This window comes from Crocodylus siamensis, chromosome 4 (genome assembly GCF_052110815.1).
Source record: "Crocodylus siamensis isolate JL-2025a chromosome 4, ASM5211081v1, whole genome shotgun sequence".
Classification (NCBI taxonomy): domain Eukaryota; kingdom Metazoa; phylum Chordata; order Crocodylia; family Crocodylidae; genus Crocodylus; species Crocodylus siamensis.
The window spans coordinates 199,698,562-199,724,253 of NC_143398.1; the positions used below are offsets into that span (position 1 = coordinate 199,698,562).

Sequence of the window (25,692 nt, forward strand, 5' to 3'; positions counted from 1 at the left end):
ACAAGGGAAAGTATAATAAAAATGTAGTCTTACTAGTAAAGTCTGGTCCTCCCCCAGAATCTGATTTGTACAGCAGAAGAAATATTTTTAGGACAGAATTATTTATTCAGGACAAGCATGTCATTTATCCTGTACACATTTGCAGGAGAGGAAAGGGAGTATAAAGCACTCCTTTGCTTCCTGGCACAGGCTGTCTGCCTCATTAGTCTGTGAATGGGACCACGGGCTATGTGTAGATGAAATGAGAGCCATGTGTGCATGACACTTTAAAGTGGGCCTAAATGCTTCAGCACCGCTTGAATGGTGTCAGTGTTTGCACGCCTCGGTGGCATATTGCATATTAATTCTAGCCACTGTAGGAAATTTGGCGGCGTAATGCACCTTAAATGACTTGGGGCACACCGGGCTCTGTGCAGGTCAGGGGCTCTGCAGGAAGCCCTGCAGCAACCCAGAAAGGCAGTCTCCACCCAAGAAAAGCGATGACCCTGATCTCCAATGCCGCCCCCCCGCAAGCTGCCTGCCTGCCTGCCTGCCTGAGCTATGCAGGGACCCGGTGCTTCCCTCCATGGCTGTGGTGCCCCACAGGACCACCCGAGTCTGGTGCCTGCAGGCAGGTGCCACCTGGAGGGGCCCACCGTTGCCACAGAGAGAAGCACCAGCCCCCAGCCCCCCCACAGTCCAGGGACCACTCCACCCACCTGCAGCTCACCATCCCCTCCCCGCCAGAGAGGCAGGTAAGTCAGCAGGGTGTGTGCATGACACAGGGATTTAATCAACCCTGAATTGAAGCGGTGTTTTTTAAAACTCACTGCTTCAATTTAGGGTCTCCATTTCATCTATATACACCCCAGGAGACAAGGCCATATGGGCAGACCACTCCTCTACCTAGAGGGTGTGCCTACATGTTGCCCTATACTGACATTGTTAATGCACCATGCTCTAACTTCATAGCTGGTTTCTATCCAGCTTTACATAGATACTAGGGTCAGAAGGAACCTCAACATATCATCGAGTCCGACCCTCTGCCTGGGCAGGAGAGAGTGCTGGGGTCAGATGACTGCAGCCAGATGCCCATCCAGCCTTCTCTTAAAGATCCCCAAGGTAGAGGAGAGAACCACCTCCCTTGGAATCCCGTTCCAGACTCTAGCCACCCTTACTGTGAAGTTCTTCCTGATGTCCAGCCTAAATCTGCTCTCTGTCAGTTTGTGACCATTGTTCCTTGTTACCCCAAGAGGTGCCCTGGTTAACAGAGCATCTCCAATTCCTTGCTGCCTCCCCTGATGAATTGTAGGCAGCCACAAGATCACCTCTCAGCCTTCTCTTGTGGAGGCGGAAGAGGTCCAGGTCCCTCAGTCTTTTCTCATAGGGCTTGGCCTGCAAACCCTTAACCATAAGGGTGTACCTTTTCTGGACCCTCTTTATGTTATCCACAGCCTTCTTAAAGTACAGCACCCAAAACTGGATGCAGTACTCCAGCTGTAGTCTGACCAATGCCGCATAGAGGGGAAGTATCACCTCTTTTGTTCTATTTGTCATGTATCTGCTGTTGAATGATAAAGTGAGGTTAGCTTTGCTGATGATTTCATCACACTGACAACTCATGTTCATCTTGGAGTCCACTATGACTCTGAGATCCCTTTCTGCTTCTGCGCTGCTGAGAGGGTCATTCCCCAGCCAATAAGTGTGCTGGATATTTTTTCAACCTAGGTGCAGCACTCTGCATTTGTCCTTCTTGAACAGCATTCTATTGTGTTCAGCCCACTCTTCCAACCTCTCCAGGTCCACCTGCAATCATTCCCTACCCTCTGGTGTGTTCACTTCACCCCACAATTTTGTATCATCCACAAACCTTTCATCAGTCCCATGGGACGCCCATGCCCGCTATGGGACAGGGAGGTCCAGGTGAGGGAGATCCCGGCCCTCCATCAATGCTGACCTTGTGAAGGAACACCTTGAGAGGCTGGATACCTTCAAGTCAGCCAGCCCTGACAATCTACATCCCAGGGTACTCAAGGAGCTGGCAAGCATCATAGCCCAGCCTCTGGCACGGATATTTGAAAACTCCTGGCGCTCTGGTGTAGTGGCCAAGTTGGCCGATGACACCAAACTTTGGGGCAAAGCATCCACACCTGAAGACAGGCAGGTGATGCAGGCTGACCTGGACAGACTCAGCAAATGGGCAGATGAGAACCTGATGGTGTTTAACTCTGAAAAATGCAAGGTTCTCCACCTTGGGAGGAAAAACCTGCAGCATCTTTATAAGTTCAGCAGTGCTGCGCTCGCTAGCACTATGGAAGAAAGAGATTTGGGGGTCATCATTGACCACAAGAGGAACATGAGCTTGCAATATGATGATGCATCTAGTAGAGCGACCAAAACACTGACTTGTGTCCATAGGTGCTTCTCAAGCAGATCCCAGGACGTCATTCTCCCCTTGTACTCAGCCTTGGTAAGGCTGCAGCTGGAGTACTGCGTCCAGTTTTGGGCTCCACAATTCAAAAAGAATGTAGAGAAGCTTGAGAGAATCCAGAGAAGAGCCATGCGCATGATCAGATGTCAGGAAAACAGACTTTATGATGACAGGCTGAGAGCCATGGGGCTCTTTAGCCTGGAAAAGCGCAGGCTCAGGGGTGATCTGATGGCCACCTATAAGTTTATCGGGGTGACCACCAGGATCTGGGGGAACGTTTGTTCACCAGAGTGCCCCAAGGGATGACAAGGTCGAATAGTTATAAACTACTGCAAAACCATTTCAGGCTGGATATAAGGAAGAAATTCTTTACTGTCTGAGCCCCCAAGGTCTGGAACAGCCTGCCATCGGAGGAGGCTCAAGCACCTACACTGAACACCTTCAAGGGTAAATTGGATGCTTATCTTGCTTGGATCCTATGACCCCAGCTGACTTCCTGCCCTTTGGGCGGGGGGGCTGGACTCGATGATCTTCCGAGGTCCCTTCCAGCCCTAATGTCTAAGAAATCTATGAAGCTTGGACAGAGTACACCTCATGCCCACAGCCAAGTTGCTGATGAAGACGTTGAAGAGTACAGGTCCAAAGACTGAGCCCTGTGGGACCCCACTGCCCATATCCTTCCAGGTCAATACCTACCTATCCACCACTTTCTGGGTGTGAACCCTAAGCCAGGTTGCTCCCCACTGGACTGTGTAAACATCTAAGTCACAGCCTCTTAATTTATTTTGAGAATGGGGTGAGATACCATGTCAAAGGCCTTCCTAAAAGTCCAAGAAAATGACATCCACCTCTACTCCTGCATCTAAGCATTTTGTGACCTGGTCATAAAAAGAGGCAAGATTAGTCAGGCATGATCTACCTGCTACAAACCCATGCTGGTTGCCCTGCTGCATTATTTTTCCCACTGGACTCCCACAAATATGATCCTTAATAGTTTTTTCAAAAACTTTTCCAAGGATCGAGGTGAGACTAACTGGCCTATAATTATTCGGATCCACCTTCCTCCCCTTCTTGAAAATAGGGACCACACTGACCCTTTTCCAGTCCTCCGGGACCTGACCTACGTGCCGTAAGTGCTCAAGCAGCTGTGCCAGTGGTTCTGCTATGACACTGGCCAATTCCTCCAGTACCCTGGGGTACAGCTCATCTGGGTCTGCTGACTTAAACACATCCAGTCCATCCAAGTGACTCTGCACCAAGTCAACATCAACAGTTGGTGGACTAGCGTCCTTCTAATGCCCATCTAAGAACCCATCTGGGGACTTGTCTTGACCCTTATTCAGGAACACTGAGGCAAAAAACTCATTGATGAGCTCAGCTTTGTCCCCCCCGTCTGTCACTAACTGCTCCTATTTGTTCAGTAGGGGTCCTATGCTGCCCTGCGCCTTTCTTTTAGACCCTACATACCTAAAAAATCACATTTTGTTGTCTTTAATTTCCATCACCAGCCTCAGCTCCATGGTTGCTTTGGCTCTTCTAACTGCCTTCCTGCAAGTGTGGGCCAAGTAGGTGTACTTCTCCTTGGTAGCTTCCCCCCCACTTTCACTGCCTATATGCCTCTTTTTTTGCCCTTAGGCTTCCCCGGATTTCTCTGTTCAGCCAAGGAGGTTTCTGGCCCTTTTGCCCCCTTTCCGTCACAAAGGGATAGTCTCCCTTTGCGCCCTAAGGACCTTTTCCTTTAGGAATGGCCACCCTTCCTGGACTCCCATCTCTCCAATACTCCTATCCTGCAATGTTCATTGACTAACTCCTGAGGACCCTGAAGTTAGCCTTCCTAAAGTCAAGCACTTCCACCCTACTAGGTATCTTACCCACCTACACCATATAGTGAATTCTATTAATTGTTGGTCACTGTCCCCAAAGTGACCACAGATAAGCTCCCCTACAAGGTCGTCCCCTGTGACCAACACCAAGTCCAGTAAGGCATTCGCCCTAGTGGGACCATATACCTCCTGCATTAGGTGAAGGTTCTGTATGCAGGTTAAGAGCCTATGTGAATGGTCGGATTTGGCTGACTGCCCCTCCCACTTGCACGCATAGCATAGCTATGCCCCCATGACTAGGAGCCCCATCACCTGACTGTCAGTTGATAGAGACTCCTAGCTGCAGGGATGCACCATGCACTGTGGGGACTGTCAGCCATAGCACCATCCCTTGGGCTGCCATAGGTGGGAGACTCATCAGCTGGTGGGACTCCCATCCACAGCAGCCCATGGAGCACTACCACAGATGGAAGTTTTGTCAGCTGCAGGGCTCACAGCAGTGGGAGTTGGGGCAGGAGAAGCCTGGGATTCTGATCCTTGGCTCCCGGTACACCAGCAAGAAGGTACAATAGGTGTGATAAAGTGTGAAGGTAAATGTTGGAACCCACAATCTTGCCATGGACATGTGGCATTGCAGGAGGCACAATTCTGTGGATTGTGCATTGGATCCGATCTTAGTTTTACCTGAATGTCTAGAAGGGCCCTGAGCCATAGTTCCTTCTCCTGACAGTTCCTGTAGTGTAGCAACTATACATATCCCCTTATTATAAATTAGGAGAAATGCCTTAATCCAGTTCTAATGGTTACTTTTACCTGTGATCAAATAAACATTCTTTCTTAGAGAAAATTGTATTTTAAATTGATTAAACCTATGATAAGGCAGGGAGTATTTCATATTTTAAACAATATGTTCATATTTTAAACAATATGCAGTACCCTAGAAGTTATACGTTGGCAATATTGTATAGGACATAGATGAAACTCCAAATTAATTTCCTTTTCTTTGTTTGTCTTTCTTGCTTTCATTTTAGTGCTGCCTTAATGTTTCTGTAAAGCACCTACAGCAGGAACTGGCTACACTTGAGAATGACAGCATTAACTGGAGCACCAAAGCAGATAAATATGAAGAGAAGCTGTCACACAACTTCCAGTACTGCACAACTAAAGAAGAGATAAATGAGGTTTGATAGGGGGGAGAAAAACAGATTAAATTTCTAAAAGTTGTTGTGTGCTATAATACATGTTACTAGTTGTTAGTCCATAGAGATGCCTCCCACAAATGTAGTGATGATGATTTTCATCCCAGCAGCAGTCTTTGATCCACTTACCAGTAGCAAAAATCTAGTCTTATGTCTCTGTAGTTCAAGTCTACATCAAGACTTGAACTGACAGTAATGCGCTTTTCACAAAAAAGAGAGGTGGAAATGGAGCAGCTACACTTTTCTGGTTCTGAAGCTGCAACATAGCTTTTATCTAAATCTGGTTCAGTTCAGTTACATGGGTTTGTAGGTATCTAAAGAAAATCTTCAAAGAAAAGTCATACTTTGTGTCAAGTAGCTGCAATGTTGTCAAAAATAATTTTTAGTTTATTATAGTTAGGAGTTCAAATGTGATGTGCAAATGAATTTTTGAATGACATTATATATGGTTTTTGCTTCGTTTGAAGTCTAAGTTGGCTAGAAAGGGTTTTGCTAAAAATATTTAGTAAGTTTTTACTTTAGAAATCAGAATATCAAATCTGGTCCCCTGGTTTTCCTAAAGGAATTCTGGAGCCCTCAGATGTGTGTCATGAACATTTACACTTGAAACTGTAAGAGGTTTTTACACCTTAATAGAGAATCCTTTCAGCTAAATGTTCATTTGACACAGAAGTTAAACAGAAAATCAAACCAAAATAAATAATAAATAAAGGGGTGGTTTAACAGTGTAGATAAGTCTTGCAGTCTATCTTACAAAAAGCCGTAATCTTACCAGTTTTCCATTCACCATAGGATCGTTCAGGGTAGAACAACAGGTCTTAGATATTGAATATAACTTCCATCTTTTATATTTAACAGAAATATTTAAAGTTTTATTCTATGTTATAAAAAAATAAAATGTGCATTTTAGTCTTCCTTTTTAGGTCACTTTTCTTTAAGCCAACACAGTAAATTTATGTGGTAGGTCACAGTAATTCATAGCTTTAAAAACAATACATATGTCACTTTGAATACTGCTGTGATATTTTCAGTTCTGATCACCCAACTTAAGAACATATGAGCTTTGGGACAAGGTCCTTCATTTGGATGTGTGTTTAAGGAGCATCTAGTGCAATGGAGTAGAAGTCAATTGCTGAAAAACTAAATATTTCAAACATAAATATTTTGAGTTGGAATTACGGCTCTAGTGTCATGGGGATTGTGGTTTAGATGCCTGAGGCCCTCATTCCCCTCTATGGATAGACTCTCCAGCTGGACTGCAGTTTTCCATGATGCTCCCAGCTATGCATTTGTCATGATGCACTGACCAAAGGAGAATGAGATGAACAGGGAACTCATTCTGTAGAAAATTGTAACATAAGTTACAACTCCGGCTAGGAGTTGCAGTAACATGAATAAGAATATTTCAGGTCTCAGTATTTCACTGAAAATTCAAGATTGTATGAGCGCAAAAAGCCTACATTTTCCAAACAGTTCTCCAGCTAAGACTCAACAGGTTTGAGACAAGTTGGACCTCCAATCACAATACTGTGTTTCTAGGATTTTGCAGTGATCCTTCTTAAGTAGAATTATATTTAGTTACTCTTTGAATTTATTCAAGAGAGAGAGCATGAGTAAGACAGGAACTACTCCCATGACTTTAGCTCCCAAAACCTAGATGAAATGAGTGTCAGTGAATTTATAACAAGCCCTGTGCCCCCACTCTTGCTGTGTAAAATACAGGCATATCAAGAGGTTCCTACAGGAAGGGGGAAATCCCAGAAAAATAATTGCAAGTTATATTCTCAGAGCATAAATTATGGATATTTATTTTATTTTAAATTCCGAAAGTTATCCTGACTGACTGGGTTAATGCCTGTCACCCCACTAATTGAATATAGAATTTAATATAAGTAAAATAATACTAAATTGCCCCTTCAATGACATTTCTTTAATTAGGTTCTATTCTATTTCTATTATAACTTAGCAAAGATGATGTTTCTTAAATAAACACTTAGATAATTGTTCCTGATTATGTGTTAATTGACTGCCACTTTTCTTCATCAAACATTTTAAATTAAAGCTACATCAAGTCCAAGTAAATCTATGGCAATAAATTAGTTCAAGAAAGTAAATACTTTTCTTCTTATTTCATAATACTTTAAAATAGTACAAATAATACTTTATATTTATGTTCAGTAAATATCAAAAGTAAATCTGATGTTATTCTAAAAAGGAAACACACATGTACCAATTAATACATAATAAGCCATCTACCAGATCTAAGCAAATAAATATTTTACTCTGCATGTCAGTAGCAAGAAGCAGTTGTTAGTGCCTGTCAAGCAATAAGCAAATAGCAACCAGGTAGTTTAATCATTTGCAGATCACCAGTCAACAACACCAAATTTCAGCTTTAAATCCATAATGTTTTATGAGCAATAATTTTTGACCCTACTGTAAACATGTATGCATATGCTAAACACCCATGGTACGATTCTGAGCATGAGTCAAGTACATGCATATGTGCTTGCTGGACTGGGGCCTCACTGATATTTCAAAACACCATATCCAAATCAGAAGTAATGAGTTAGTAGTCTGTGATCTGCTAGTAACAAATTTATTATATGCTCAGATGTATACAGCCAGACGTAAAATGGTCTTGAATGACAAAACAGTGACTTTTTTTCTTTTTAAGGGCTTGCAAAAATTAAAAAGTGAATTTGTGTTCTTTAACACATTATACTGCATGAAGAATGTGGTGAAATGCCAGGCTAGCAGTTCCGGCACCGCTTAGGGGAGCCGCGGGCTTTGCGGAGTTGTGCGAGCGCGCGGCTTGTGGGGCGGGATTGAGGTAGCTCTTAGCCGCCCTCGAGGTTCGCCGAGTTGGCACAAGTAGACGACTTAGAGTAAGTAGTTAGTGTCTCTTAATCTATAGGGTGTCCGTTGGTTCACGAGGTTCCAGAGCCAGCCCTTGCGTTCCAACAGTGGAGCTAGTCCAAAGCTAGGTGCGGCTGCCGACTCCTTAAGTCCCAGAACTGGTCAACGGCTCATTGAGATGGAATGTTAGTAATAAAAGTTATTACAGAGTAGATATAGAGTAAAACAAAAGATTTTATTCACTCACCTGGCCTCACCCTCTTACGAGTAAGAGGGGAGGCTGGTTGGAATGAAGCTGCAGTAAATACAAGTATAGCAAGCGTAGGTATGCTGTCTAAGCTATGATGAGAGGCAGTCGAGAAGCGGAGTCTCCGATGTTTCTTCAGTTACAGTGTGCTGGATACTAAAGGGGTCTGTTGGTTCACGGGGTTCCAGAGCCAGCAGCTGCCGGCTCCGTAGTCCCAGAACTGGTCAACAGCTCATGAATGGGATATTCTATAGGGTGTCCGTTGGTTCACGAGGTTCCAGAGCCAGCCCTTGCGTTCCAACAGTGGAGCTAGTCCAAAGCTAGGTGCAGCTGCCGGCTCCTTAAGTCCCAGAACTGGTCAACAGCTCATGAATGGGAAATACAATGCAATACTGTAACACGGTGAATCGTTGTCAGTTGTCGGATTTCTGAGGCCTTTGTCTTCGCTGGGATACGCCCAGGCGGGGAGGCTGAGAACCAGTCTGCGGGGTGATCGGGCCCACAGAGTTTTCCAGTTGTCATCTCTGCTGCTTCCTGTTTTTTTGCCTCTTTTATAGATGTTCGTTGGACTGCCTCTATGACACTAACTATAATATACAGAGATAGGATAATTTTCTTTTACATAATAATTGCTAGGCAGATTTTCTACATAAGTTTCATTTCTGCAGAAACGACACTTCTAGATAAGAAATAAAATCTACAGAATACGCGTGTGTAGCTTAATGCCAGCGGAGAAAAGTACAAAGCGTTCATTTTGATTAACAGTCAAGACTTCAAGGTTACATAAATGTGAGAGTGCCGCGCGGCAGTTATACAGAAAAGGGAAAATAATATAAAATATATGCTAAATAATATAAAATAGTTACAAAGAATACCTCTAAAAGGCCTTTGAGCATCTTTATTTCACCTCTGGCCTACCTCACCAGTCTCTGCCCTGGAAGGAGAACAGCCCATGCAGGGTCATTACTACTCTCTCAGAGCAGCACGAGACAAGCATGGTTAGGACAACAGCATACAAGGGAATGATGGTGAAAGCATTTCACTGGGCAACCCTTGCATCTTAAGCAAGTACAAAGATATTTATAACTGGTTGGACTAGCTGCAGCCTTTAGCACAAGTCTGGAACAAGTCTTGGACTTGTAGTCCTGTAGCTGTAGGGCAGCGCCTTGACTGTCTTGCACTTCGTTTCTCCTTTCTCCCTATTCAAGATGGGTACAGAGAAAAGGAATATGCAGAGCTCTGTCTTGTTCCTCCAGCTAATTCAAAGGTAGGAAGTAGGACACGCCAGGTATAGGACTAGCACAATTATGTCCCTTCTAAGCAAGAGGAAACCAGGGCCTGATATATTTCCTGAGGGTATGATTAACACTGTGGCAGGAGAACTGACTGTGTAGTACAGAGACCATAGTAGTTTTAAACTCATCAGGGGTTTAAAACTGCCACTAGTAACAGCATAGGCAAGGCAGCATGGGGCTCAGAGCAGGCTAATTTACTTTCTCAAAAGTAGGTATCAGTACATAAGACAATTTACAGTTAGTTCAAGTATGTCTACATTACACATCAGTCACATCTGTGACAATAATGTAGACCCATGGTCCCTTGTCTGCTTCTAGAACAATGCAACCCTGTGCTGCCCCTTACCCAGGTCTTGCGGTAACCCAACAATGTAGCCCTATGTTAAGATACTATACATAAAAATAAAACTGGTAGAATCCTTTTCACAGTTTGATCCGTCTCATTCAGGAGCAAGTTTACAAACCATCAGTGAATGCCTGTAAAGAATCTGTATCCTAATGGCAATACACCTTGAACTTAGTCTCTACACTCCACCCCAATCCTTTCATACACCTACAGAAGAGAGATTGAAAAGTTTGGGCTGAGCACCCTCAGCTCTCAGTGAAGTCAGTAGGAGTGGACAGCTCTTAGCCCCTTACATACCCCATTGCTAAAAACCTGACCATTTTTTTCTCTTATACTTCCCAGCTGGCTTTACTTTTCTTTTCATTCTTCTCTCTTTGTCCCTTTGGAAATGTCTTTTCTGCCACCCACATTCACTGCCTGTTTCAATTACTAGTGCTACAAAGGGCTTGAGGTAGGAATGAAAAAAAGGAAGGTTGGGTAGTTTTTCACATTAAAATTCTTCCTGAAATGTCTGACAGGAGTTTAAATTGTTTTTCTCAAACTTTCCTGGTAATAAAAATGGAGTTCAATCAGCTTTTATGCCCTGTTTTTATCAGTTGTTTTGTGCTTCTTGTGTGATAAATCTTGGTAATTGGCATCTGACAATCCCCCTCCTCCACCATCATTCCCCACCTATGACAGGCCAGCTATAGTTAGGAACAGCTGCTTAAATAATGATTGTGACACTGTGGACAAATCCCAAAGTGACAAAGTTCTATTAATCCAGTGGGCTGAAGTCATCTGGAAAAGTTCCCTGAGCATTTCATATTGCATTCCGCACTAAACAGGCAACAAACTGAAACATGGTTTGATTTCCCTACTGTTAAACCTTTAGAGCTGTATACTGCCCTCAGTAAGAACATATAGTTACTAATGCCAATAGGAGCTGTATGCATGCATTGATATGACCAGTGTATGGTTCTGAGCTTAAGCTGGTTTTCCACTGATGCTAAAAGAGAAAAGTGGCAGCAGCTGCAGACCTTTGACACATGAGCCACCATATTTGAAACAAGGTGATCTCATTTCACATACCCATACTGCTCTGAAGAGGGACTGTGGCCTTATAAATGATCACTAGTGTATGGGCATAAGATAGGAAAGTAAACCAAAATAAACTCTTACTCATCCATGCATCGGTCCTGGGGTTTTTCCTCTATACTGAAGGCGATTTTGGATTTTTATTGCAAAACACAGATTCTTGCACCTGTGACTATTGCCGTGGTGGTTTAAAATAAATTTTATTATTCTGTGTACCTAGGAGAGATGAACAACTTAAACTAATTGGAGATCACAGTGTTGCTAGTAGAATTCCCTTCCTTTCTATTAGACTGAATCAATGCCATCTGTCTATGCATTACTGATATCACTTGCTAGCAGGAAATGTTATCCTGCTAGATGAAATGCAAATGAAAAATATGTCCCTTGATGGACTGGCATTAGTAAAGAAGAAGAATAGATGGGCAGCTACTGTGCACACAGTAGCTGCAAAACAGGTATTCATTACTCCTTGGCTTTTGAGAAAATGCTGATGGACTCCTGATAGAAAAACCCAAACATGTTAAATACTGAGCGTGTTCCCCTGACCTTGGAGATACTATTCAAATAAGTAAAGTTACGCTGATATATATATATATATATTTATATAATGTGTGTGTGTGTGTGTGTGTGTTTGCAGTAATAGCATCAGGCCATTTAAGGTGTTTATGCATCTGCTTTATTATTTAATCTAAATAAAAATATTGTACACACTCTCATAAAAGCAGAAATCTTTGATCTATAAGTTGAATTTTTCAAAAAAATTCAGCTTTTCACTATTCTCCCATTTTAATTTTTGTTAAATTTTATGTAATTAATAAGTAATTATTAACTATACTTTTTTAACTGAACCATTAAAAAAATACTACAACAGCATTTTAAGAAGATTTGATGGTGCTTTAGCACTACTTTTACTGAACATAATAGGAATGCTGAGTCTGATAAATCATGCATATGTATATTCTTTAACATTCATTCAGAAAGATTTGTCTAGTGCTAAAAAGAAATATTACCTTGTAGTTTTGTCTGCGTAAGGAAGGGAAACACAAGGCTGATTTATGATACACAATATTTTTATTCTGTATAAGAAAATCTGAATGTTTATGCTGATTTTTAAATTATGCATATTTATTTATCAGAACAATATTTATAGATGTGTTTCTTTGCTTGTTATTGATAAATATGCTTTCTTTCAGCTCAGAGAGTCATTTAAAGATCTCAAAAAGAAATTCAACAACCTAAAATTCAATTATACTAAGAAAACTGAAAAAGCTCGAAATCTGAAAGTACTTAAAATACAGATTCAGCAAGTCGATATGTATGCTGAAAAAATGCAGGTAATAGTAATAGTTGAAATACTATGATTTCTATTAACAGAAGATCAGACTACATGGAAAATTCAATGAAACCATCCCTTTCCCCTCAGCTTTCTTTTGTATCTCTGACATTTCCTTCCTCTCTTCCCTCTAGTAGCTGGATGACCACTAGGACTGTGTGACTCTTTGGGTGCTGTTTTGATTCGGAGGAGGTTTGGCCTCGTTTGGCAGCCAAATCTCTGAATCTGAATCGAATTGGGAGATCAATAAAAAGGTCGGAATTGATTTGAAACTCTCTGAGATTTGGGCAGTCCCCACTCACCACTAAGTAGCGGGTGGGGACAGGGGGGATGGAGGAGTGGGGGCTGGAGGAGCCCTGTCAATGGCTGCCCTACCTGGCCCCAGCATTCCAGCTTTTTTAAAAAAAATGCTCCACATTCACCAGCAGCTGCAGTAGTCATCGGGGCTTCTGGAGGCTTGTGGCAAAGCTTCCCACACAACACAGAACAGTGGGCAGTAGCAGGGATCCTGCCCCCAACCCCCAACACACACACACACACACACACACACACACACACACTCAGTAGCAACCGGTGAGCATGGGGCTTTAAAAAAAAATGTGCTGGGACACTAGGGCCAGGTGGGACAGCCATTGATGGGGCTGGGAGAGTGGGCAGGGGTTGGGGGGTTTGTGGCAGAGCCCCTCATGCAGCATGGGAGGCAGTAGAGATCAGCCCACCCTGCCTGGCAGAGGTTGGTGAGTGTGGGGCTTTTTTTTTAAAGAGCTAGGATGCTGGGGCCAGGTGGGACAACCATTGATGGGGCTGGGAGAGCCAGCGGAGGATGTTTGAATCAGAGATTTGGCTGATTCAACCGTGGCTGAACCTCTGAATCAGATTCAGTAAAATTGAATCAGGAGAGTGATTTGAATCACCAGATTGAATCACTGTCCCTCAAACCATCCGAATCCGAAGTGACTACTAGCTGCTTTGCACAGGCCTAATGACCACCATGCTGCCTTCTGATCTTCAAAGCTATGTGTAACAACATAGTATTTTTGACAGAGTTGAGAGAGGTTGACACCATTTGTTACAGTGTATATATAAAGCTGCTCAGAGCTACAGGTGATTGGAATTTGTCCAGATTGGAACTGCTCTTACTAACAACAGATTCTTGACCAATATCTTGAAATTGATATTGTAGAATTTAATTGAATGTGCTTTAAAAATTAACTTGTGTTTAGTCAAAATGAGATGCTGTTTCTTAGACACCTTTCTTCGGGCTTTTTTCAGATGCTGTTTAGATCCTTCTATTCAAGTTTAGGTAATGCACCTAGTGAGGTATATTTCTTTTAAACTGAAAATATTGAGTTGAATTCTGTCTTTAGGTAGGCATGTCCATTTTTCATTTACTTTAATAAACATAGTGAATTCCTATATACAAAATATATGGTGTTCTTAACAGTAATTTTTAGATAACACGTCAAGAAGGTAGGTTTACAAATTTTGCCATGAGTTTTTGATGTTTCATTTTTAAAAATAAGCATGCCCTTTTAATTATAATTCTTAACAATAGTGCACCTTTCAAAACAGATTCTGAGAAAGAAGGTGGATAATTTAGAAAAGAAAACCACTAGCTGTGTAGTAAATCAGTCTGATGGTAATGTTGGTATCCTCATGGAGACAGTCAGAGAGTTACAGAAACAGCTGAATGAGTTTGGCAGAGTTGTGGAAGATTACAAACAAAATTTGGATCTGATGGAGCATCTACAACAGCTAATGGAAGAGGTACCAATCAAACTGTACATCCTCTTTGTAATTCTGATAAGGGGCCATTATGGGGATTAGGAAAAAGCATTCTTCTATATCGGTCAAGTCAACCTTTGTTATACTCCTTCTTCAAAGGACAGCAGAGCACCAACTATCTGAACTAACAGGGATCAAAACCCACTTGTAAAATCATTTTTTTCATACAAAGCGAGCATACAAAAAGCAAGTTTGTTAACAAATTTGCCTTTTTTTCCTCAGTCATTACAACAGTTCTTTTCTTTCAGATGCTATTGCTCTCACATACCACATAGGTTAATAGCACTTCCGGCATTAAGTTAACAAGATAGCTCTGATGAATAGTGTCCAGATAACTGATGCTCTGCTGTAGTAATATTGAAGCTAGTCTCTTTTTCGTTTGTTAATGCTCTGATGCCACATAAAAGGATTAAAGCATTGGTGCTGGATTAAAGCATAGGTCCTTTGGGTTCATGCACAAGTTCCTGCATTGTGGCAGGAAGGGACTATATTCCATCAAATATCCCTGGTTGTCACAGATGCTTGTCTGAGTTTGCCAGACATTAGTTCCAAGAGATGGCTTATGGGCTGCCTTATGCAGATAAACTATGGAACCTGCTCCCAAGCCACAAAGCAAAGGGTTGTGCAACAGGGACAGAGTAAAGGTAAGGCAATTAAGCATTGTGCATATAACCCTGAGATTGCTTAAATGTGTCCTCCCCTTCCCCCTAATATGATATTTTGCTTATTTTATGGAAGTGGCTAGTAGGCAGCAGCTGCAATCTAAGAAAATGATGTAGAATTCCTGTAGTATCATTGTTACAGCCAAGGTGGTCTAGGGAATATTCAAGAAGCAAGATTTGATATGAGGTTATATCTTTTATTGGACCAACTTTATAGTTGGGAGAGATATTAGATGAGCTTTCAGGCACAGAATCTAAAGCAGCATTTTTAGAAGAGTAGGCTTCATTGTTGCCATGCTTAGCATCTACAAAGAGCCACACTAGGCACATCTACATGTGCACTTTTACTAGTTAACTAATTAGCTCCACAGTAAAGCAACACAGTCTACATGTGCACCCATATTAGGGCACAGTAAACTAATTAACTGCACCATAGGATAGTACTATCTGAAACAAGCACTATCTTCCAGTAGAGTACTTACATGTGCTGCAACACATGTGTAGACTGGGGTTGGGGCTAGCTGAAGCATGAGGGTGCTACAGTGCAGGGGCTGCCTGCCTGCCAGGCAGCCCCTGCTCTGTAGCACCCTCATGCCCCAGCCAACCCTGACACCTCCCGATGCCAGCACCCCCTGGCCCCCCTGCTTTGGGTCAGCTGCTCCCAGGCAAAGTGTCCTCATGTGTGCCCTGGACCATCCCAGGTACACAGGAAGACACTGTGCCTGGGAGTAGCTGGCTCCCTCAAACTGCACCAGAGTTTATCATGGCACATTAATTATCATGTGTAGACTCCCCACTGCAACTGACAATGTGAACTGTCCCAAGATAGACCCCTAATGATTCAGATAAACAGATTTAGCAAGTGCTTTTCTAATAGAACCATCCAATGACTCCCAGACCTTCCTCTTTCTCTTAGCCTGTATTTACTGGATATGAAACACTAAATTGCCAGTTTCCTATGTAGCTTAGTTTCATGAATGTCACTGTCTCCTCCCTGCTACATGTAAAAAGAAATGGCAGAACTCTGTTTCCCCTTGTGTTGCTAAATGGCAGCTTTCCAACCATGTAAATGGCCTCTTGGTACTTATGCACAGACTGTGATTATATTACCTCTGCACTGTGGCTGCATAAACTGTGTGTATAGACTGAGCTTGTTCTTTCTGTAGGCTAGTACATCCTTTGCATAAGTGTCAAAAACACCACTTATGTGACTAGAAAACTGACATTTAGCTGCAAAAAGTGAAATATAATTCAACCCAAAGTTTCCATCTTTAAGTACTGTTCACAGTGACTCAGCATATTCTGGAATATAAATTGGAGTACAAAGGTATTTTGAGTCTCACAAAAAGTCCCACACAACATTATTTGCTCACTGTTAAATCTCAAGTGCCAAATCATCACAAGCCCTTCAATGCTAGCTGTCTAAGAGAAGCGTCTGTCTGGTATGTAAAGCAGGAGAATGAAATCCTGTAAAAAAAATCCAAATACATAGAAATAAAATAGAGAATCTTTGTACATTCCTAACCACTTAAATACATGATTTTGTACTCCTATAGTATCGTTTCATTTGCTATGCCTTTGGAGTATTCTAACATTTTCAAATGATTAAATGCTGCTTAATCCATTGCTGCTAAAGATTTTGGAAGTCTAGTTCCTAGCAGCATTTTCTCTCTTGTCACATTGTGTAGGTGCCTCTGCTGTGAGTCAGGCACATTCCTGTCATCGCTGTTTATTTTTAGTAATCAAGTTTTTTCAGTTCTCCATTGCACTCTAAATGCATGACTAGTAACTACCACTAATGACAGATCAAAATGTTAGTTTAGTCTTTAGGCTAAACAGTTTCTTTATTGTCTTGTGAAGAAAATGAATGTTTCTTTTCATCTCTGATTAGGAGAACAGCCTGGCAACAGTTGTGCATTTACATTTTTAACTTCCCCACCCCTGATTTTGAAAGAGGGTGGAAAGAGTCTAAACTTTAAAATATGATTTTTATTCTGAAAAGTAATTGTAAATATACCATCTTGCTCAAGACGTTTTTCTTTCCGGGCGTGTGTGGAGTTGTAAGTACTGGTTTTAATGAAAAAAGCCTTTAGTATTCTACTCCTGATAGCAGTTCAGATCCAAACCAGATAACCCCATGTTTCATTGCACCTTGGGCATTTCACCCTAAATTGTTTACTCAGAGTGCTCTCTAAGCTCCATAGATATCAAGAGAGTCCCAGAAAATCTTACTCTAATTTTCTATGCTATTGTATGCAAAATCATGTATGACATAGGATTGCATAGCTGAAACAGAGGTCAGGCTTTGAAATCTGTGGAGTTAATTCAGGCTTGCTTCTCAAGGCAAAATTGCATATCCAGAAGTAGTAACTAGACAGGAACATAAGCTTAGTTCTAAAAGAAGAGTGTGGATATGGAGTACAGCTGTGATTTAACAAAAAAAGTGACAGCTCTTGGTTGTAAGACTATTGTTAATGAACTGACATTCTTCATGGTTATTCTGAGCAGTGCTATATGTCCCTGAGCCTCCTTACTGCTGTTACTCAAAAACACACTGTAATAGGGCAAACCAACTGTACAAGAGCCCTAATTGCCCATCATTGTTTTGTTTATGAAGCTTTGTTGTATCTATTTTTAAATGCTTTTTCCCCCTTTTTAATACATATCAGTGTCAGTATTGGTATGAAGAAGCAAGTGCTACAGTCATTAGAGTTGGAAAGTATTCTGCAGAGTGTAAAACCCAAGAAGCAGTAGAAATTCTCTACAAGCAATTTAATAAATTTATCCAGCCTACAGTGCCCCAACAAGAGGAAAGAATTCAGCAGATTACTGACCTCGCTAAACGTTTATATGGTGAGAACTCCCTTATGGTGTGTGGGGATGTGGTATAGAACAAATGCTGATTGAACAGGTGGGGGCAGGAGGTAACAGGGGACTGTTTAATACCTACATTTATTGATTTAAAAAGAAGATCCCACAAGGTTAAAATCAAGCACTGCTTTAAGCTATTGACAGAGCACTTGTTCTAGAAATATCCATTGTCCTTAACATGAGAGAGGTAAAAGTGCAGAACTAAAGTTTAAGGAAATATCAAGAAGTAAACGCTGAAAATCCAGACAGATGCTTTTCAGTCTGTCATCTGAATTCATCTTGAAATCTAAATGTAAATGTCCTAGAACCATTTATAATCTTAGAATTAAGACTTTATGGTTCATAACAGGAAAGTCTCTGAAACTGAATTGTACTACACCTATATCACTCAAAGATGAATGAATAGTTTACCCTAACGTAGTTTAAACTAATGTTAAGCTAATTTTTCTGTATTTCATGTTCATAGTTATTGGTTGCTCTGTAAATATTTGGGTCCATTTATTTTGATAAAGTGAAGAATATTGGGTAATGTTTAAGCATTGGGACTTGTATTCATTAAATTTCAGTTCTCTTCTTGATTTTGCTCTGCATACTTGTGTGACTTGCTGTATTTACACAAGCTCTAAAATGAGGCCAATGGCTGAAGATCTGGATAGAGCACACTGCAGTTGCTCCCTCACAAGAGCAGCACTGACATCAATGGCAGCTTCTCCACCAAGCCCTTAGGGTCTGGAGTGAAGGGGAATGTGTCATACTTTGCTCACTTATTTATGTATTTGTGAAAACTCTGCATACATAAATAATATGAGCACACAGTTGAAAGATCCTCTAAAATTTGTCCTTGAGGTAATTATCCATGCAGTCAATTGACTTGTAACCCAGTCTGTCAAATAATATTTACTGTGATCTCAGCCCTGGGAGCTGAGAAACCTAAGTGAAACACCCCCTTCACATTCCTGGTGCTGCTGGAAACATCTGCTCGTGGGGCTTTCCTCGCTGCTGCTGTGGCAGGAGGTGGCTTCACAGCTACATTTCCTGATTTGGTGCTTGTGAGTGGGAGCTGATGAGTACTGCTTGCTTGAGAGCTGTCTGCCCCCCCCCCCAACCCTTTGCCCTGCACCAGCATGATCACAGTGTAGACATACTCTAAGTATACAATGGGACAGCATTCCCAGAAGTAAAGGACAACCCACAGCAGATACCTTGATGATGGGGGCGAAATGTACAATGATGTCACTCCTTGTTTCCAGTCTTTGCTCATTCAGGCAATCTAATCATCATTTGCTTGATAATCTATGAGATGGAGAGTAAACTCCCAAAGGTGGAGTAAGCCATCTCTCCATTCTTGAGTTGCTTAATGAAATCTGATAAAATCCTATCAAAGCAAGACTGTAGGCTTATATATTTAATATACTTTTAATCACAGAGGGTTTTTCAGTATGGAACATTACACTAGGAGGAGAGCAGCAGCTCTTATTCTTTTGCAGTACTGATAATTTTATGCCGATCTAATGCATGATTGGTTCTGTGAGTAACTCCTGACATCAGTCAAATGGAGGGTTCCTTTACCTTTATGTTGGAAAAATCTAATTTTTATACTTTTGACAGGAAGGTGAGCAAAGTTTTTGGAATGTTAACTGTTTCTTGGCTAAAGAACAGAGTGGTAAGCTCAAGGGAGTTTATGAGGGCCACTGTCCCTTTAAAATTATTCCCTACAGGTCAGTGACATTGCTTAGTCCGGGGGAATCCCATCCAAATGACATGGCAAAAATTGTGAGTGTCCAGCTCCATAGAGACAAAATAGAGTAGAGAGAAAAACCCAATTTTTAAAAATACTTTTCTCTGATACAGGATTGTATTTATTGTCATGTTTTCTACCTGCAGGTTTTGAAGAGGGAAGTAAGTATGTGGAAAAAGTGGTAGCAAAGCATGAAGAAGTTCTTGATTCCATCAGTGAACTATGTAACTCTTTGAAACAACTTGAAAGAGAGATTGAGGTAATTAAATGTATATGACAACTGTTTTAAACTAGGTCTATCAATAATTTTATCAGTATTTTATGGCAAGGAATTACAGTGGAACTTGAGAGAGATGGGATACCATTTAGTTTCGATGTTTCCAAGAAAAACACGTCTCTCTTAATATTTTTTCTGTCCTTATAACAAAACCAATGGGATGTTCTTCATTACTAATTTTAACCATACCCAACAGTTCTCTGACTCTTTAAGATCTCTCTTATCTATTATCCTATTTTAATCCAAATTATGCTGGAAAAGATTAATCTCTAACATCATATTTAAGGGTAGACTTTTTTATGCAAACTTTGGGGATTATCAGAAGCAGAGTTAAGATATTTAGAATTATTCCTGTTGCTATCATGCAGTTATCTTACTACTAGTTTATCGCTCAAAAAACTTTTCAATTAAGATTTGTTTGATACTCCATTTGTTTTTGTACTAAGCTAAAGAGAACCCTGCTCTTGAACTTGTCCCTATTACACCATCAAAAAGAAAGGCCTGCTGGAAATAATGTGCCTTGTTCTTGTTTTCCTGTTTGCTTTTCTTTTGGCTACAGCCTGGGCCACACTTTACAGTTATTTCTATATGTAAACTGAAAAATATTTAAACATTCCTTAAAAGGCTCATAGATATTAATTGGTCCACTGCAGATTCCAGGTATAGATGTTGGGTCAGAAGGAAGGGAATATGAATAGACAAGTGTCTTAAGACAGGAAAGCATTGGACCATAGAGAGACATGGCCAGGAGATACAAGGGACTAGGTGGGGCACATTTGTTCTAACATGTCATGAAACAGAAAGTGATAAAGAAGGCACTAAGAGATGGGAAGCAGATCAGAAGAAGATGGATGAAGATAAGGAATAGAAGGGATTGCAGAGAACAGCAGAAAGCAGGGATACAGGACTGAAGATTTAGAAAGGAACAAGAAAAGGCAAAAACTTTGATCCAAGTAATTACAAAAAAACTAAATATAGAACTGTAAGTTCTTGAAAGCTTTAGGGCCTGATTCTCGTTTGCATTATGTGCCATCTTTCTCTGCCAGCAGTATGTAAATATTCTTGCATATAAATGGGAATTAGGACTTTCAAAATAGACGTGTCTCCTCTACTTTTCCTGCATCCTCTGCAAAGTAGCTAAATTCTGCTTGAAAAAATCCCCACAGGATCCATCAGAACAAAACTTTATACCTGCAGAACTTGTATATTGACTCAATTTAAACTAGATGCCTTAACAATCCTTGGAGGAATGGGATTTTAAAAAATCTAATAATTCTTTTATTTTGAATTTGCAGGTATTTTTTATGAATTTAAGGGGCAGTGTTAAAGTTGTGGGGGTGATGCTGAATGATAAGGGAGTATGTGGTGGGGGAACCAGCTGGATCCTTTAACTGTTCCCTTCCACATTCTGATAACTATGGTTTTGAATGTTTGTGAGGAAATGTAATACTGTATTACTTACTGTAATAAGTTCTTTTTTTATGCAATAGGGAAGTGTTTATATGTGCTCCTGGGGGCACTTAAAGTGCACTAATTAAGTCTCAGGCTTGTATCATGAGAAGTCTCATGATACAGAAGTCTCATTGTATCATGCCTTCTGCCATGCAATGCTACTGTGCATTAATCACAGGCTACTGCGCAGTCAGCATCCCTTGTAGACATGGCCACTGGCAAAGTCTGGTTTGTCTGTTTCACAATAAGTATAGACCAAATTTTTTTAGGTGAGGGAAGTTTTACTAGGATAGGGAAATTACAGGCAGCACAACTATGTAAGGACTTAGGGGTTGGCAACCTATGTCCAGTGAAATCTGGCCCATGCAGTCCCTGGATATGGAGTTTCAGGAGTGTTTGGTGGTGGGAGGCTTCAAAGGCATTTGTTGTTGAGTGGCCTACTCCCATGCCAGAATGGGAAGAAGTGGTGGTGGCAATCCTACTGCCTACCTCCTCTGACTCAAGCCTCTGATCTGAAAAGGTGGCTAATTTCTGACCTAGGGAGATAAACTGTTTGTCAAGGAAGCTGGGATATAGCAAATAATCTTCCTAGAGACAGGGGAAGCAAAAAGAACAGAAAGCAGAAAGAAAGCAGAACTATTAGAAAGAAAGGGTAAACAAAGAAAAATATAAATTTCAGGAAGCTTGTTCTAAGGAGAAAAGAATCATTAAAGACTCTATAGGACATGCAGCATTTTTCCAAATGCCTGGAGTTGCAAAGAGGAAAGTTATAAATAACAGTAATGTAGAAATTTTATTTGACTTGACAAAGACTTGTTCTCTGTCTTTGCCCTGCCCTCTGTCTTTAAAGTCCATGCTCATTATATGTGGAGTCCTCTATAGAGGTGTGCGAAGCAGGGCCTATTAGATTTGGATTCAGATTCAGCCTGAATCTGGGAGAGTGATTTGATTCATTGATTTAGATCACTGTCCCCAATTCGATTTGGCCAAAGCCGAATCTGAAGATTCAATGCTGATTCAGAGAATCAGTAATTCGGATGTAGACACAGCTTTAAACATTTTTTCTACATACCTCGAGGTACCAGCATGGCTTGTGAATGCTGCAATGCTGGGGCGCATGGAGCAACACACAGGAGTATGGGGTGCGCCCTCCACGTGCTTGGCAGCGAAACTGAAAGTGGACCGGAAGTACGTTTGGTTCATGTCCGCGTCCACCAGGGAGCATGTGGGGAACACCCCATGCCCCCCTGGCTCAGCAATCAGCTGCAGGGGACCCCAGGTGGCCCCCCCCAGACCTAGGAGGCACCAGTTGCCAAGCCAGGGGAGTGCAGGGTGGGGGCCCAGCAGGTTCCCCGGCGGACACAGAAGCAGACTGGAAGTGCTTCTGGTCCACTTCTGGGTTTGCTACCAAGTGTGCTGGGGACCCCTCCACACTTCTGTGGGATGCTTCATGCACCCCAGCACTGCAGTGTTCATGAGCTGCCTGCTACCTAGTGGTATGTAGAAAAAACATTTAAAGCTGTGTCTATGTCCGAATTGCCGAATCTTTCTGACTCCTTCTGAATCGATTTGGAGGGTTCTGATTTGATTCAGAGAGATTAAAGGCTCCTCTGATTCTATTTGGATTTGGAGATTTGGCCACCGAATTGGGCCAAATCTCCGCCAAATTGAATCAGGTACTGAAACTTCACATAGCCAGGCCATTTTATCTGGCCCATGGGGGCCCTAAAAGATCTAGAAAATTAATATTTATCTGCCCCTGGCTGCCTGTCATGCAGCCCTCGATAACTTGCCAAAACTCAGTAAGCGGCTCTCCACCTGAAATAATTGCCCACCCCTGTAATTAAGAAGTTTAGACATCTGAATGCTGTACCTCAGAGGGAATATTGAGTTACAGACTGTAGAGAGAGAAGCAGAGAACTATCCGTCCAATATTCCAATTGAAGAATTAAACAAATAAATTAAAGCCAAAGATAAACTCGAGAATAAGATGAGCAGACTTGGGGTGAGGGCGCACTTAATTAGAGCACTTTAAGTGACCCCACTTTAAGCACTTTAAGTGCTCTAATTAAGTCTCAGGCTACTGCAGAGTCAGTGTCATGAAAAAGCCATTTGTTGGCACAACTATGCAGTAACTCCGGTTACTGCACGGTCATTTAATATTTGTTTATACAAGTACTAAATGACTGCACAATAATGACTGTGAAGTCAGCATCTCATGTAAATGAGGCCATAACAGCATTAAATGCAACAGTTTACAGAGTATGTTGCAAAAGTTTCTTTTTTTCTCTGTGTTCAAGGTCTAAGAAGGCCTTCTAATTGCCAGGTCACTATATATTGTGCAGGCATTCACTGTATTTTCTTTTTATTTACCAGAAAGATGTTTTGAAAGAAGAAACACCAAATATAGAGTGTTTTGTGGAGGAGGCGATTATTATACAAAAAGAACAAGTGAGAAACAAGCAGGAGATGTACAAGGAAGTTAGTCAAGGAAAGGAAGATGAACCAAAGCTAGAGGTCAGTAAATTGTTCTGCAGTGGACCAGTTAAGTTTTGGTAGATTGCTAAAAGATCTGTTGCTTTGACTTGCTCCTTGCCTCCCTCAGTACTGGCATTATCAGTGTTATTCCTTTGACCTCCCCTTCTCTGTCCATTTTCTTCTCCCACTTACCTCCAGTCCAACATACTCTCTCTCTTCTTTTCCTTCTCTTGCTTGTTATATATTGTCTTTTCCTACCTTCCTAGGAAATAGCCCATTTCTGAACAGTAGGTTTCATTCTCCTTAGTGGATTTGTGATATCTGATTTTAGTCAGTCAGTCAGTCCTTGTATGTCTCCATTTCTTTTCCTTTCATTCCCCTTCATTTATGAGCCATTACCCTGTCTGCTTTTTCTTACTCCTTTCCCTCTGAGTCTATAGCCACAAAATTCCTGAGACATTCTGTACTTATTTTTTCCGACAAGTAGAATACTATTCATTTACAATTTAACAGGACTCGTGGGAATAACAGTTTGGGGGAGTATTCTTCTTAGTATTCCCTGGTGCCTTAACATTCTTATTTCCCCCAAAAGACAATGTACATGTATTATAAATATAACCATTTCACTCATAGCTCAAGCTGAAAGTAGAAAGACTAGTGTTTTTATCAGTTAAAAATTTCTCCAGGACTTAAAAGTTTTATGTTGCTTTTTTATATATGTTATATATTTAAATATATTGTATACGTAGGTTATTCTTTTACATTGATTCAGATACATTTATTAAAAATTCAGAAGTCAGAATAAAGGCTGGTAACAGTAGTATGTTTCTCTCTACCAACCTGAAGAACATGTCTGCTCTTCATTCTGAAATTATTTGTTTAATAATCAAGTTTGAGCAATTTATCCTCTAACCCCCAAGAGCCTTCTCTTTCACAGGTCAATGCTTCCTAGACAAGACTGATTCTGTTACACCAAGTACAGACATTACACTTTTACCAATATAAGTGACCACAAATTGGTCTGTACCCGTAACAGAACAGAAGTTCAGCACACACAGACTGGTTTAAAAATTGTGGACCCTAGTGTAAGATTTGCACCCCCCCCCTTCCCCTCCCCACCAAAGGGCAAATGTGTGTTCTGTTCACTACCAATCTAAACTATGCTGGTTACAGAAAACCATGTAACTTAGATTGATTCTGCCTTGGCTTTTTGAAAGTCTCTACGTAGCCCTGAAGACTGATCCTTAAGATCAGATCCTGCCTTCATTTACACTGTTGCCCATCCAGAGTCAGGGATGGATCCAAAGGGGGTGCAGTGGTGTGGCTGCACCCCCTTTTGGATTGGATCACACCCAGGGAGCCTCTGGTGACTTTTTTAAAGTCCCCAAAGCACATAAGACCCCCTCCTTTCCCTCCATGATCAAAGGCACGTCCCCTCCCCACTGCTGTAGTAACAAAGTTTGGCACCCAGAGCAAAGCCTGCAGAAGCAGCAGCCCGCTCCTGCCCCATGCACAGATCTGGGGGGCACACGCCCCCTCATGCTTGCCCAGGAATGCACACAGCAGTAGGAACTGCCCTCCCCACACTCCCCCAAACAAGCCATTCGTGGCTCCATGCACTCCCTGCCCCACCTGTTAGTGCCCCTTTGCTTTGGCACCTAGGGTGGTCACTCCGCTCACCCCTTCCTTCCCCCCCAGCTCTGGTACTGCCACGCTCTCCCCAACCTGTTGCTCTGGGGCACTGCCCTTCCTCCCCTTCCCCTCCTGCTGCTATTGCTTTTCCCGCTGTGGATGTGGGAAGCTTGAAAGCTATTTCTGCCCCCTCCAGCGAGGCTAGGCC

General features: G+C 41.7%; 1 protein-coding gene across 1 annotated transcript in view; it reads left to right on the top strand.

The window, feature by feature from the left end:
* CCDC141 (coiled-coil domain containing 141) overlaps positions 1-25,692 on the top strand; it is a 180,316-nt gene that overhangs the window by 133,591 nt on the left and 21,033 nt on the right. Inside the window, exons 18-23 of the mRNA XM_090041708.1 lie at positions 5,265-5,414; positions 12,450-12,590; positions 14,162-14,356; positions 17,706-17,889; positions 19,792-19,904; positions 23,751-23,891. Of these exons, the coding sequence (XP_089897834.1) occupies positions 5,265-5,414; positions 12,450-12,590; positions 14,162-14,356; positions 17,706-17,889; positions 19,792-19,904; positions 23,751-23,891 (924 nt within the window). The remainder of the gene's footprint in view (positions 1-5,264; positions 5,415-12,449; positions 12,591-14,161; positions 14,357-17,705; positions 17,890-19,791; positions 19,905-23,750; positions 23,892-25,692) is intronic.